Source organism: Trachymyrmex septentrionalis, unplaced genomic scaffold (assembly GCF_001594115.1).
Source record: "Trachymyrmex septentrionalis isolate Tsep2-gDNA-1 unplaced genomic scaffold, Tsep1.0 scaffold15, whole genome shotgun sequence".
NCBI lineage: Eukaryota > Metazoa > Arthropoda > Insecta > Hymenoptera > Formicidae > Trachymyrmex > Trachymyrmex septentrionalis.
The window spans coordinates 943,277-959,951 of NW_017304653.1; the positions used below are offsets into that span (position 1 = coordinate 943,277).

Below are 16,675 nucleotides of genomic sequence, written 5' to 3' on the forward strand. Positions count from 1 at the left end.
ATTTACCAACTATTTCTTAAACAGTATATCGAGTTTAAATGAAACGTATCTTTCCATTGTAATATCAAAATCCTTTTGTTTCACGGTTAATCAAACAATATTCTCAGTTTCAAGTACGATTTTGCGCAGTCCCTGTACCGTTTGCAGGATTCAATCGTGAAATAGAGAAGTGGCAATCGATAAGTGATCTACTCTTATGCTAAAACTACACGTAATGTCTTCGTACTATAATATATGGTTAAGCGTCGCCAAAAGTGCAACTTCTCCTTTTCGAAAACTAAAAGTTTTCGAATTTTCTCTTTTCCCATCCTATTGAACCTCTCCTTTTCTCGAATATCGTGTCCAAGATTGAATCACGCATTTTCGATTATCTCCCCGTAGTAACTTTTATTACTAGATAATATTATAACAAATGAGGAGATGAATAATAATAATAATTACATGTGTAACTTCATAACAAACGTGAATAACTTTTGTATTCTCTCATATTTTGATACATGCATGCTTTATATCGCGCAACATTTACTTCATTATATAAAATGTTAAATCCTCTCTTATTAATAATTCACTGCGATATCAATGCAGCTGATCGTAAAATGTAAAATAAAGCGGTGGCTAATTTAATGGTATAGTCGTATTATATTTGTGCCGAATCATACCTTATCGCTCAATCATATATTCATATGACACGATAAATAACGGGAACTAAATTAAGATGAAATGAACTGAAGCGTGGTACCACAATAAGTTTTGTAGATAATTGACTTTCGCAAAACTCACGAACGCCTCATTACATTAATGTCAATTCAACGGAAATTTACCGAAATGGAATTTTGCCGAAAAGTTCGTATTAAACGCAATGTATTATTGCGGAGATAGCGCGACTGTCATCGATAGCAGACGGATATTCAGATATTTCCATCCAGGAAAATTAATGGTGCAGCACATTAAAACGCATACATTCGCTTGTATAATATCAACTGATCCAAAACTGAGGTGTCTATAAGTACTAAGTGGAAAATTTCCAAACGCAACGTCCATTACCGTTAAATCATATTAATGTTGTATAGTTCTCGCAATAAAAGGTATATCATAGAATCCACAATCATTCAAAAAGAAAATTCATCTTTCTTGTCAACATTGAAAAAAGAACTTTCTTATTTTAAATGACAATGATAGTTAAGTGACAATATCGAGTTTCACATTAATTGACAAGCGAAAAGTCTGTCTGTCTACTTTTGTTTCTTCGTGTTTGCTGTTTTATTAATATTCATGACATTGATCCGCAGGTTTTAGCCGGCAACAGCGACACCTCCACCATTGTGTCGCATAATTTGATTCCACCTATTTTCGCCAGTCAAATTCGGATCTTACCGCACTCGGAACATCGACGTACGGTTTGTCTTCGCATCGAGCTCAAAGGATGTCGAGATACGAGTAAGTATTATAACATTTGAGGAACAGCCATGTACTCTCTCTTTCAAAAAATTAATTTATTATTAATTTTCCAATCTTCAAAAATAATTTTCTCAAAAACAAGCCTTCGTACAAAAAACTTCATTTATATTTTTTGTAACTTATTGTATGTGTTGCACAAGAAATCACTTGTTTTCTTATTTTTGTTATAGTTTCAGCTGCATTTAATATTTTATTAAAATAAATATACAGAATAAATTTAAATATATATGTATATGCAATTTTATCAAATAAACGAATTTTGTAATATTTCTTTTTTATAAAGTATACTGAATAATTTTAGAAATAATAACACGATGTTACTTATCAATAAATGTGTTGATCATAATGTATAAATTCTATTATGAGAATAAGAAAATGTTTTCATTAGTCATCATCTCCCGTCAAATAAATTTTTATATATAAACCTATCGCTATTCTCATTAGCAAATTCATTTAGATATTATATAAACAAATTATCATTGAAAATGACATAACTGATTATTCGTATCGAATATTATTACTAACTCGTGTTGAAATATAACTGTATCGTATGTGTTGCTAACAAATCAATAAACACAACACACAAACAACGATGTTAAATAGTTCATAAATACATTTCTCGTTTCAACATGACGCTTTTATAGTCCATCAGTTTAATTAGAAATATTTTTTAAATCATGAATATATTTGAGAGCCGAATTATATATGTAATCGCGTTGCACATGATTGCACAAGAATGATACGATAATGTTGTTCAAGTGGACATCCGACGATTAATTTCCAAATTGCAATTTTGTTCAATTTGCCGAGACGTCGTTGAGATGGCTACGCGAAGGCAGGGTGCCGTTGACTCTAACTACAGTGCTAGATCCCATTAACGTTCGTAACAACGTTATACAGACGATCTCATTGCTAGCTCGGCTTCGTACATTTGTTTTCGACCTAGTTCCAGTACTTAATGTCGCTTATATTATCAATGCACCGTTATCATTCGTGTAATATAAATACATATTACGCTGAAGCAACAACAAACTTGCCGAGGAAATTTGAAAATTCCTTTATTTCTCCTGATTTTCTCAGATATTGTTCTAAATGCATAGACACCTTCCTCAAAGAAACTGAATAAACAATAAATAAATATATCAAAAAAGAATCATAATAATTACACTCTAAAAAATGTCAATATGATTTTAACACCCATGCAGTGTCTATATAATTCTCGCCATGTTGATGTTAAATTAACACCAACACAGCGAGAATATGATATTATATAAACATCGTATGAGTGTTGAATTCATACGGTTATTAGGGTGTACCTTTATTATTCTTTTAATTAATATTTAATGACAATTAATGATATTAATTATCTATAAAATTACCTAATTTCAAGATTTTGAAATAAATTCTATGAAACAAATTAAATTGAGATAAATTTCATGAAAGAAGTACAAGAAAACTAAAAAAGTCTCATAATTTTTATGATTTTTTTCAATATCTTTATATTAGCCAAAATGTCTCTAATATTTTCCATTTTCGCTTCAAAACTGATGAATATCTATAGAGTATGCCAACATTTCAATTTATTTTCTCTTCCAGTTTTCAGTCTTGATCTAAAAGAATAACGAATGTTAAGTATTCGTGACGCATATGAAACCCGTTCTCATAATTTATATACAGGTGCGTTATGTATAACAAACATGCTGTGCGCTACACCACAATGCTATTTACATAAATTTGCATACAGTTTCTTTTCTCGTCCAGTTTACTTTACCGGCCGCCTAAATTCAAGACATAATTTTATATAAATTCTAAGACAACGTCACGGGTGAGGTTGTAAAGATTAAACAAAAGCAATATGTATTCATGCACTAATAAGCATTCATGCTAATTAGATTATAATATTTACAAAAATAAATAAATAAAAATTTATTCTCTATATAGGCAAGCAGTCTTTAAACATGATATTTAAGTATGTTCAATGTGTTCTTAATAATGCTTAATCAATTATTCGCCTATATAAACGCATATCTCTTTTTATTTTATATTTCCTGTTATCTTGAAATAATAATAAAACACAAAGAGGAATCCAATGGAAAATTTCTCGTTAAATGCTGACAACAAAAATACTAAGCATTGTTGGGATACATGTTTTACGCGAAAGAGGAACCGTATAATCAACCCTAGCAGTAACATTATACAAAGCAAAGTAAACCGAGAAACACAAAAACATTAAACGAAAAAGGGATTTGTTTCGTCATTATGTATAAGGTACAAATTGTTATTTCTGCTTTCCAAAATATGAAAAGCAAGTTAATTATGTATAAGAAAATGCTTAGTGTTAAACGTATAATACAATTTAACGCTATAATTTAACGTTTTAATTAATTAACGTTAAACTTTTATAAAAAGTTTATAAAATTATCCTGTTTGAAATGACGTATCTGCAGGAATTACCAAAGACTTCTATAATCCTGACAGTCTGCATCCTTATTATTGACATCTAACCAGAGAAAGGATATTTGCATGAATTATTTTTCTAGGTCGCTAATATCCAACAACAACGAGGCCGCATATGTTCGGGCGATGACATATGTACAGCTAGCTCTGCGGCACGGAGCCGGTAAAACGGCGACATGAGAGCTTTCGCGTTATAAGAAGTATTCGGAGCGTGTGAGATCGAGCCCGACTAAGCGGGTATGCCGGATTTATGGCAGCCGTGCACGGCAGCGGGTTAAAACAACGTTGATGCCCTGCCCCGAGCCGGTGAACACGAACGATTACCCACGGATCGCGAGTAACACGGCCTACTCGGTCAACGCGGTACAGAATTCACGACATTGTCCTCCTGGTATTGACATTCGCGGTCTGACAGAATACAAGTGTGCTAAGCCTCAGTTGATAAAGGACGGTGCAACGAACGTATCATTTATTAAAGCGCGATTTACTCATGGTTGTTCGAGCGATCTGTATCCTGTATATAAGGATACGTGGCAAATTTAGCGTTATATAAAATATTACACATTTACGATCTTAACTTAAATTGTAGATTGAAAAAGAGAGATTTTCTGCTTTCAAAGGAAACGAATAGGCCGAATTTACATATTTAATTAACTTTGGAACCTTTTTAAATATAAAATTTTATTTTAAAATCTTTTTTCTGATTATATAAAGGTAAATAATATTAAAAATGTAAAGTAAATGGCAGTTTTCCTATTTTTGCTATTTGTAAAAGCTATTTGGTTGTCATTAAAATTAAGATTGAAAGCTATGGCAGACATCCTATAATATATATGTTAAATATAATGTATAAAAATAAATCGTATTTCTACCAGCTGATAAAACTCACTCAGGTAATAATAACCTATATTCTAATTGTTAATATTAGGTTGAAACAAAAGTTCGTAGTATTACGAGCTTCAAAATTCAAGTAGCTGTTAGTCATAAAAAATAAATGAAATTTAAATTTAAAAAAGAGTTTTAAAGCTTAAAACCTCTACTTTTAAACCACTGTCTTTTGAGTTTCTGTGAGTTTGGTGATTTTTACATTTAAAATACTATGAGCTGAACAAAATGGAAAATTTTGCACTGTCTAACACGAAAGCTTAAAGTTTTCCCTAGAAAATCGTTTTTTTAACGTCCCTAAGATTTTTTATTGAATTATCGAATTAAAAGGAGCATTTTAATTTTGATTATTTAAAATTCTATCATCGCGTACTGCAATTTAAAAACGAATTAAAGCTGAAACATTTCTCTGTCAAATAATATAGATGCGAATTAAAAAAAAAACCGTGTAGATTGCAATAGAAATAAAGTAGTGTTATGATCTTTTGTTCCAATTCAATATTTCTTCATATGTACTTGCGAAAAGTTATATTAGCGTAAGACTTGTTAAGAATTACACTCTGTTGGGAAATTGCTCCAACAATTCCAATGAAAATTCGCAATAATTTCAAGCTGTAGACGGGAAGGAGATTGCCGGTGCAGATTAGATTAGCGGATTGCCAGATTACAGAGTAGAGTCCCTGTAAGAGCAATGTTTCTGACGCGTGCTGAAATACGGCGTCTTTTAATGCGTACCTTCAAAAAATGGTAGGAATATCAGCGACACATCGCTGAAATGTTCACCAGTTTACACGAACGATTCTCAAGCACGTAAAAAGTACACGCCAAGAAGTGACTTCGTTGCTTCAATTGCGGATTAATTTGACTCGCCATTTATTCCCTTATTGTGCATGTGTTGCACGGCACCTGTACAATTCCAAATTTATGTCTTCTGTTCGCATATTTCTTCAACGAATGCAATATATTTTATAACAAGCTGAGCATTAAATTCTTATCACGCCCTTTAACTAACATCTTTTTCTCTATTTTTCTTGAGTGCGCGCAAGTATCTTGATTAAAAGGACGACCATTTATTCGAGAATGAGGTCGACCTCTTATTTTAATACGTACGATCGTACAATTCCTGTACGGTGTGGTAGATGCCAGTTGCAGAACAACCGCGTAGCGACGAAGCGTTACGTTGTTCTAAGTAAAATTATTACCTCGGCGTCATCCACGTGACACGGAATCAGGCAAAGGTACGTTGACCAAAACTGGCTTGACCACATCGCGTGACAACGACGGCCGGCCGCGGACCGTATATACCGTGAAATATTAAGAGTAGTTAAGCGATTTTGAACACGACATGGCAAAGTGGGCGCACCGCGCCATTTTTGCGGTCCGTTATTAATTTTCCCGCTACGAAAATCCAGCCGTCCGTCCCTTGCGGACGCCGTCCGCCGCCACCGCGCCAAGTCGTTTTAATTAATTTTAATTGATTAATTTTAACTAAGCGCCTTCTCCGCTACCGCGCTCTTCATGGCATGTTATTAAGCAGCGCCACTTCATTTTCGAAGTGTATCCGGGAACTGGAGCAAAGTGCTGCTGTTTGCAAAATACACGGTAAATTTTGGTGAGATAATATGAAAATTCACGAAATAATTTTTACTCTCAACCGTTGTAATAACAATTAATAATAATACATCTGCATGAGGAAAAAATACAGGAAAAATATTCTAATTGAAGGGAGGTACATGTGATATAATAAATATTTTCGTCGAGATATATCCTATTTTAATATAATCTTTGTAATCATTACAACAAACTTGTATATTTTTACTTTATATGCTTATTATAACAAACTTATGCCATTACTTTATACATTTTTACTTGAAAATCTCAAAACAACAGTAATTTAACGGAATCTAAAAAGAGATAAAAGAAAGAGAGTACCAACTAGAGACAAAATACAGCTAATAGTACAACAAAGTCAGGTGTAACGTAGAAGTTTGAGAGACGAGTGTGTTTTAAAAGAAAACTACAGTTGCACAATAGTCTGTCACGCGAAAACTTTCGTCTGTTTCAGGCGGTGTCATGAGCTACACTATACCAGATGCTTCCCTGCCGGAGTTTAGTGACATCTCGTACGACGGTAAGAGGCAGGACAACTTGTTGACCGATGGTTTAGGTTGTCTAATCGATGGTGAGGTCGGCGCGGATAATTACAGACTGGACATGGGAAATGGAAAAGGTAATCGGTGGGTGAACACGTGCGGGAGTGTTAAATAGTCGAAACATAATATATGAAGGATAATATTTCAGTAATTTTCGCTAGTACATCAATTTCAGACAAACTGTATTCCTTTATATTAGAAACATCTGCAATTATTATATTTTATATGAATTATTGCAAATATTATATTTGATATTTTTCATTGTAAACAGCTTTGCTCTCTTCATTATATAATCGTGTTTCGCAAACACACTTTATCGCGTAATATTGAAACAAAAAGAGTTTGTCTTTCTTGATAATAAATTTCTTTTGAAACTTTATCCATTCATATTCTACCTTCAATAGAAAATAAATCCCACAACATTATCATCGCGTGTAAATGTTTGTAACAATTACAATATATTTGTTTGCTGCGATAGAAAATGTTGCTGCGCAACAAAATAGCGCAACTCATTGCGTTTTGTATAAAAGTTTTTTCTCCGTTGGCTATAGGCACAGGTTGGGTTGCTTGGCTTCGTGATACTTTTCAAGAGAAGTTTGTGGAGCTCATCTTCGAGTTTGAAGCCATGATGATTTTCGAAGCGGTACACATCTATACCAACAATTATTTCTCACGAGACGTTCAGGTAATTTTCAACTCACTTTTGCGTAAATATATTTTCCACTCACGTACCTTCATGAACTTTTCTTTGTACAAAGCAGATGAAAATGATTATCTAACAAAATAAGTCACTAATTTCACGAGAATGCAAATTTTTATCGATAATCATGAGATTTTTAAATATAATTTGAAAAGTATTTAAGTCTCTTTTTTTTTAATTTCTAATCCTGAACTAAACACGAAACACTACGCACAATATTAACTGAGGAAATATTTTTGTAATCGAAATTTAATATACGTAATAGGTGATCAGGATTCCTACCAATTGCATTGAAAGCAATATTAACGGGATTTAAATAATGATTACTTTGCCAAACTGTATATCAAAACGAAATAATTACGCTACGTATCATTATGAACGTGTCAATCAGGAAATGCCAATCAGATATCCTCAAAGATGAAACAGAATATCCATGACAAGAAATATTTTCCCTTTTATATTATAGATGTCATTTGTAGATATCAATCCGCAACATGTATCATAAATGACATGATTAACGATTTGTTGATTATATAGTCGATAGTTATCAACATGCATACATTTCTTTGATGTCAATGCCCTCATACGGTTCATAAAATAAAATAGTTTTTGCATATGTATCAAAGTGCATCGACCACACAATAAAAACGAATGTAACTACACGATAAAAACAAGCTTAACCGCATCACGAAGCTGCAATTTTCTGAAATATGTCAGCCATTATATCCTCTTCAGATAGAAATGGTATATAGAAATTATTCTATTTTTTTTTTACTATGCATTTTAAATTTAAAAACAGAATATTAATATTTGTCAATTTGTATTGTTTTTTTACAACGAGTAATGTTTTATTTAAAATTTAGTTTCTTCAAAATATATTTCTCGCGTGATAATTTTATTTCTAAATAATTTAAACATTTAATTAAATTGAATATATTCTTCTTGTTTATTTTAAACTTCAAAAAGGACATATATTTCAATTTAAATTTGATTTACACAACAGGTATTTTCGAAGGCGGTTATATGGTTCAGTGTCGATGGCGAAACTTATGAAGAGGAATTTTTGCCTTATTCTTATATACCGGACGTCGTGCTAGAAAACGCTCGAAACGTTTCAATCGGTCTACACGGACGGGAAGGAAGACTTATTAAATTGCATCTGTATTTCGCCGCGCGATGGATCATAATCAGCGAAGTGACATTCGACGCAAGTAAGCATTTTCCCGTATCTCATTTTCTTCCAGTGGAAACAACTTGTTCTTTTTGCATTTAGTTTTTACATTACTTTCAATGTCATTCCACAAAACAAAAATTTGCCGCGTTCTTTTAGATTTCCCGCGGGTTTCTTTGGACATCTTGCACATTACCTGACCTAAATATCAACCTAGACAACGAGAAAAACTTGCTCAAATAAATGAGCGAATTACTTAACTGTAATTTGCAAATCGTACTGCTTCAAGAAATATTGTAACGAACGAAGTTATAATGATCCATTGGATTATCTCGCTCTGCTTCGCATGTATCTACCGACTTCAATTACCTTTTAATAACTTTCACATTTCTGTTTCGAATATCACATTTCTTTAATTTTATCGCACTAATGACCGTTTGAGTTAACGACATCGATCGCACATGATAATCCCATTTAAATCTTTATGCGAATGTGTGAAATATGTAATATTCTTCACTGTACAGAAATATGCAGTAATAACCGGCATAAAATTTTTTGTACTCCTTCTCATTTTTAATACAATAGCAAAAATTATATAAAAAATTATTTATATTCACGTGCGAATATAAATAGTAACGTTCTTTTTCTATTTAATATAAATATATGATTTTAATATATAAAATTAATACAATTATATAAATAGTGTACAGATTTCAAAACAAATAGTAAATATTATAATAGCATTTCTTTCATCCTTTTGATAATTTGCACTTAAAATAATCTTCATAAATCTTAGAAATTTTCCGTGGATTCAAGTTAGCTACAGCTATTTTCCGCTTTTAGCAAATCCCTACGAAAACACTACGGAAGAAGCAGCGTCCGAGTTTAGCAACCGGGAGATTCCAGTCAACCCCGAAGTAGATCTCAACTTACAAACGAGTAAGTAACTTGCCAAGAGTGGCATTAATTCGTATCAATCTCGTTCTAATTAAGCATTGGCTACTAGAAACTTTTCACTTCTCGTATCGCGTGCCTTTAAGTAATACGGCTCTAAATTCATAAGAGTACTTCATACATTTAATATTTCACGTTTTATTTACACACCTGTCTCGGGCGTCTCTCACGTAGTTAAGTAATAATGCTTTACTTACACACGAGCGCTTATTTTAGACGTTACTTAATTTCAAATATAACCAATTTGATAACGGCATTTAAAATCAATTTCATTTTTAATTATTGAATGCATCTTTGCACGAATGGTTATAAATGAAAGCGATCATTAATCTTGATTATTCACTGCTATTTTCGTTTTAACATTTCTATTTATTACCAACATTGTATTATACATTTCTCCTTTCAACTTAACTGCATTTGAAAATTTAAATCTTAATTAACTAAAAAGTCAGTATAACGAAGATAAGCTTTTACTCATCAAATAAATTTAATTATCCAATAAAAGTTTAATAACTTAATTGAACTTTACCGTAAAGAATTTAATTTTTTAAAGAAATATATTTGATTTTATAATGTTCTTATTTTTTATTAATAAATATTGTAAGTATTTTCTTATGTTTTAGCATTCTCAATAATATTTTTTTTATATCATCCAATGTTGGTTGAACCTTTACTACCTATAATTTAAAAACAATTTAAATTCTTTATATTTAGCAACTAATGATCTTTACTTATCGCAATTATGTGATATTTTGATGTAAATTTGTATTGTAATACTTATAATTTCATAATCTTCAACCTTTATGTAACATGCGTATTCAGTCCACTTTGAAAATGGGCGACATTTATTCAGCTAACTTTGTTAGCGAAACGAGGCCGTTATTCTTTGCCAAGAAGAAGATACGATTAGGAAAAGTCATTGTCCGACATAGAAGAGAAAGAGATGCGGTTGCACTTTATAATTCACGTAGCAACTTTCTCGTAACGTAAACAATTAGTCGGGTTAAGAGGTAGCGCATTTGAGGAAAGAAGAAAAGAAAACAGAAAAAGAAAAGTAAGGTCGACTCTGGCATAATTACGTATATCTCATAGTTTGTGCCAACAACAAATCCTACGCTGCATTTTCCAGGTCGCAAAACAAATTAAAAATATGCATTTTCCGGTTGAATCATTGAGTATAATCAAAGGAATTGCTTATCCAGATGAAAAATTAAAAGCCGCAGCGCAAGGAAAAATAAATAGAAGCAAGGAACATCAATTCAACAATATTATGTGTAGGCGGCAAATTCTATAATGATGTACTGAAGTATTTTTAGTGGACTCACATATTTCTATATATACGTACAGTTTTAATCTATATCCGCAGTTTTCCGATATTAACAATGAATAATTACATTAGTTTTTTTTTCCCTACGTCATATGTCCCAAAGCGTATGATAAAAGGAAGGACATGTCAACCGTTAGAACAAAAAACAAATAGAGCATAATTTGTCGCTCGAATAGATAGAGAAGCGTGCATGAATACGGAGAAATAAATTACATTACGAAAGGAGAACGAGAAATGAGAATAAAAAATGGTAAAAACTTATAACACGGAGATGGGAGCGAGGAAGATGTAGATAACAGGAAGTGCAGCAGATAAATGAGGACGCGAGAGGATGTTGGGAAGAATACTCGACTGCGGCATAATTACGGCTCTCTGATATACCTCGCTATCCACGAATCCTATCCCCCACTCCCTCCCCCGTCAAAAAAATAGACTTGAGCACTTTCCCGGTTCTTCATTATAAATAAAGGAAACGCGAACGGGTCCTCAAATAAAGCAGCCGCGAAATCGTCCGACCGTGCGCAAATGCAGCACGTGCGCTAAAAAAGATGGCACAACGCGAGGGAAGGGCGGCAAAGTGTAAAAAACAGAGTTACTAAACTAAAAACAACATGTAAACCGAGTGTCCGCTTTACAGTGGTCTGCATTCAAAAGGACGCGGCCGTTGATGGTGCCGTAGTTAATATAGTTCTTGCACGTAATTTTTTTACATAGTTCACAAGTGGGAAAACCAAAGAAAGCACAGCGCTTTCATAATTCAAGCGCCGATATTCGCGCGATCGATTATGCGGATTAGCCAACGTCTGATTCGACAGAGCGGAAGAGGGAGGATTAGAGTCATAAAAGAACGAACAAAATAAGACAACCAAGAGAGGGAAACCTGAACGGAGAGAGCAGTCGACTCTATAATTACATGTCTCTGATAGACTGTGCAAATGCCGAACTTTATTCTTCATTCTCTTCTGATTACAGATATTTTCTCTAGTCAGCTGCAAATAAAGAAGCGAATGTAATTATTCATTTGAGGAAATAAGAGAAGATATAGAGAGATACCCTCCATATTGTAAAACCGATTGTTCGAAAATTAAAAAAACTCTTGTTTGTTACCGCACTTACAAAATCATTTATCACTAATTTTATCTCACAAAGAGAGTATTAACAGCATAAATATTCAATATTAATAAGCGAATATTATGAATACTATAATATTATTAAATATAAACAAACATTATGACATTAATATTTTGCGAGATGAAAAAATGACTTAAGTGTACAATTTTGAAAATTGTTATAAAAGAAATACATGCAGGACAAATACAAAAGAGTAAATATTCTTTTCTTCTGTCTTCTTTTAATGACAGCCTGAAAAGATTTTTAAAAAAGCAGTTGCTATAAATATGTACAATCTTTTTAAAATATGCAACATATCCGACCCAAATATAAATATAAATGAGTACGAAATAAATGAACAATACAGATAAGCAAAGAAAGACATACTCAGTCAAAGCGGAAGTTTAAATAAACGAAGAAATATGAGCTTAAACAAGATCAAAAAATATAAAAGGAGGACTGAAGTAATCGATTCGGATGCAATAGCGCAACGCCAAAATAGTTCTCCAAAACGGACAATATGAAATTCGATGAATACGTTTCAATGCGCGGCTGTAAATAAAGCAACGGTAAGCTGTCTGCCGTTGCTCGATCGGAAAAGTATAATAGGCCGTAGATGTGTAGGCAAACAATACGTCATATTGAAATACTAAAAATTATAACAAAAAAGATAGATAACGACAGACTCAAACGCTACACATGTGCACAATACTGGATTCACGGCACACAGTTTTATCTCTTATCCGTTCTCTCAAAAACAAAAGACAGAACCACGAAAGGAGCAAGAAACGGGGAAAACGGGAACACGAGCAAAGAAGGTACGCGTGAGCATAAAAGTGGGAATTAAAAGCGTTTCTGCGCTTCTCTTGGAGCAATTTTCTTTTTCTATACGACCAAGAGGAAGCGTCATTTGAAATCTAGATTTCCTCATCCGCGCACTCACCGGTACTCGTACGGTGACGCCTTCTTGAATTAAACTGATGTTTTAGTAATCATTTGCTACGGCTTTTAAATAATCATTCGCTTGGCGTATTCTGTACTTGATCGAAGAAAAATCGGTAGACGATCTTGAGCATCACGCGAACACTTTCGACTAACTTATTTATTTCTATAGCAAAAAATCACAGTCATCCTGCTGTAGCTCCAGGGCACTTGGCACGAACAGTACGACGTACGACAAAAGAAAATCGTAGTTTTTTGCAATGTAAATTAACAACGATTGTGAAGAAAAAGAATTTAGCCTCTTTCATGAACGATAAAATGATTCTCTAAGAGTTTTTAAACTTCCTTTATTAACGTGGAGAAAAATACGGTCTGAATTTAAAAATAGATAGAATGTATGTTAGAACAAAAAATATATTTTGCCAAGTTGTTCGATGTATATCCCGTACTCTATATCTCCATATTCCCTGTATACTCTGTTTATTTCTATAAATTTGATATAGTTACAGCACCAGGGGACAGCCAGGAATATCTGGAAGTACTGATAGGTGTCCTTACAGCCATTATATTGCTGCTTCTGCTGGTCTTCTTTATCATTCTATTTTTAAATCGGCGACAAAAGCTGCAGAGCTCTCCGACGGTGTTAAAAAATCCATTTGGCTTCGCCATAAATATGAAGGTAGGACAAATTACGTTTCACTTAGATCTTCAGAAATAAATAACTATAAGATGTATTCAAATAAAATGAAATTTATAGGGTCTCCTCTTGAATTTAACACCCGGTGGGATGCTGGCAGCAGAAACTGCCAATCATGTTTCACCTGACATACCGGAGGACGTCAGTATGCATGAGTCACTCACGATGGAGCAATTTAACTCGCCGCTCGTCAGTCCCCAATACAAATCCACATATGCAATCGTAGCTAATTCCGGTGAGTAAGCATTAGAGTTACTGTGCACCCGCATTTGAGAATAGCACGCTGCTAAAAATGGCACGTTGCTATCGAACAAATAGTGATGAAACGAAGAGTGACGAAACAATGATATTTTTCAGAATCCCCGAAAGATTTCAAAAACATAGAAATTTCGGAAGAAAATGTACGGCTGGACGCAAGACCGGAATCCACAGTCGGTCCATCCAGCTGTTCCTCGTCACCGACTAACTCGCCGGCTCGTCACTCCCAACATTACAGAACCCTTCAAAGTTATAGCAGTCCAACTAGGAAACTCAATATCGCGGTTACGCCCAATCACCAAAGGGACGTCGATCAGGTTCACTCGAAACGTTGGCATACAGCGCCAAAGGAGAAGCACAAGGTATACATTAGTTATATATCGTACGTGTACAATTTGACGACGCATTTGACTGATTGCGCCACGCGAGGGCAAAGGAAAAGTACATTATGCCACATAACTGGAAATCAAACTTGCCGCTACTTCAAACTTTAGATTTTCGACATCAAAGTGCAATTTACGTTGATACGTTCGTCTATCTTGTTGTAAAAGAGCTATGTTTTGATAGCAAAAAAAGGATAGAGAAAAATATAACAACTACGAATAATTAAAAAAGTATCATTTAATTATAGATACCAGCACCTGTCGTAAGTTGGAACATCGCACCAAGTATGAACAAACCGTACAAGTGCAAGGAAATAGAGCCAACCAATATACCACATCAGTGCCTACGAACGACAGAGAAACTTGGCTCGAGAACCATAGGAGAGGTACGATATACTTATAAAAATATAAGTAATGTACAAATTGAATGAAAGAAATTTAAAAATATTGCTATTTTTTTATCTCAATGACTAACTGCGTCGCTAATTACAATAACTACGATACTAAATTTATATCCAATATGAAACTTAAACCAATAAATATTAACTAACAGTAATATCATCAATGTTAATTAATTTCACACTCAACGATATAAACGTAATATGATATATTGTACGTAACGATTAATTGTTGAATATGAAATTATAACATTGATATGTTATTATTAATTGGTATTCACTGTGCATTTCACAAAATGTCCACAAATTTTCTTTCAACGTGTCGTACCGTAATAAAGAAAAATTTAAAACGTTAAAAAGAATTGTCGAAAAGTATGATCTTAGCTTATCACGTACTTGAGATACGACGGATATAAATATGCCCGCAGCATTTGATGGATGCACGTTTCTGGCTCCACTTGCGCTTAACAATTGCGGGCGGTGGCGAAATGTAATTTACATATTTATCTAAATAATATGTATGTATTCTACAATCCTGACACGTACTTGCTTTCCTTTCTGACAATATTATGTAATTTTTCAAACATGTGAAAAAATAACAGTAAATAAATATATTTTTATTCATTTCTTGAACGTTAGACGGTAAAAAAAGTGTTGAGCAAATGAAGACAGTTGTTTTCTATCATCTGTCAAATTTCAAATTAGATACAAATTAATAACTTAGTCATCAAAGTAAAGAATTATCCTCATTGAAAACATGAAATTCCATTTTTTTTTATGGAGATAGAGATAAAGAATCACTGCAGTATATTCGTAATACTTTATTGTCTTTTCGCATATCAAACATACCCTAAAGAAAGTATTGTTTGTACGATTTTCAGGCTATAGTATGCGAAGCTGTTGGTCTAGATGAAATCATATCTGGCGCTCCCAAATTAGTCGTTGCTCGTGTACCCCTGTGTACCAGTGACATTCGAACTAACAACGCAGTAGACCAGATGAGAGAAGTGCAATTTCTATCATGTTTATCTGACCCAAATGTGGCACGTATCTTAGGAATCTGCACTGTCGAGCCAGTGCCGTGGACAATCATAGAGTACACGGAACTCGGTGACCTTGCTCATTATCTTCAATACAGTGTACCTCTTACGGGAACGCTCAGGCCAAATTGCAATCTAAAAGCTCTTAGGTAAGATCTTTTTTAGAATAATCTTTACCTGACAATTAACTATCAAAGGTTAAGTTTCCTCTGCATTGCTCGCTTTATATATATACGAATTTTTCGTATATAAAATTTATTTGACTATTTCTAGTCAAAGTTGTCTGCTATATATGGGAACACAAATAGCATCGGGAATGAGATTCCTTGAATCGAAGAATTTGGTGCACAAAGACTTGGCGGCCAGAAATTGTCTGGTAGGCCGTTCTTACACCGTGAAAGTGACTGATATAGCCATGTGCAGCGATCTTTACAAGAAAGATTACAGCGATATAGGAGGTAGACCACCCGCACCGATAAGATGGTTACCGTGGGAAAGTATTTTATTGGTAAGTAATCTTCTCTTTTTCAAGTGTTTCTACAATTTTCTTTATTAAAATTGTTAATAAATTTGCAACCAGTAGCAAAAATATCCAAAAAGATTGTCATTTGATTTAAATTAAGTTTCTAATTTTTAACATTTTTGAACGCACGCAGAAAGTTTTAACTAAAAACAAATTTTTTATGATTCAACGTCAATTAGACGTCAAATTGACGTTTAATCGTCAGTCATTTCTCGCTGA

At 33.5% G+C, this 16,675-nt stretch overlaps 1 protein-coding gene across 1 annotated transcript in view; it reads left to right on the forward strand.

Annotated features, from left to right (window-relative positions):
* LOC108745819 (discoidin domain-containing receptor 2-like) overlaps window positions 1-16,675 on the forward strand; it is a 79,232-nt gene that overhangs the window by 61,144 nt on the left and 1,413 nt on the right. Inside the window, exons 5-15 of the mRNA XM_018482192.1 lie at window positions 1,290-1,437; window positions 6,866-7,030; window positions 7,505-7,638; window positions 8,657-8,864; window positions 9,668-9,763; window positions 13,661-13,836; window positions 13,915-14,089; window positions 14,212-14,474; window positions 14,744-14,881; window positions 15,775-16,082; window positions 16,207-16,441. Of these exons, the coding sequence (XP_018337694.1) occupies window positions 1,290-1,437; window positions 6,866-7,030; window positions 7,505-7,638; window positions 8,657-8,864; window positions 9,668-9,763; window positions 13,661-13,836; window positions 13,915-14,089; window positions 14,212-14,474; window positions 14,744-14,881; window positions 15,775-16,082; window positions 16,207-16,441 (2,046 nt within the window). The remainder of the gene's footprint in view (window positions 1-1,289; window positions 1,438-6,865; window positions 7,031-7,504; window positions 7,639-8,656; window positions 8,865-9,667; window positions 9,764-13,660; window positions 13,837-13,914; window positions 14,090-14,211; window positions 14,475-14,743; window positions 14,882-15,774; window positions 16,083-16,206; window positions 16,442-16,675) is intronic.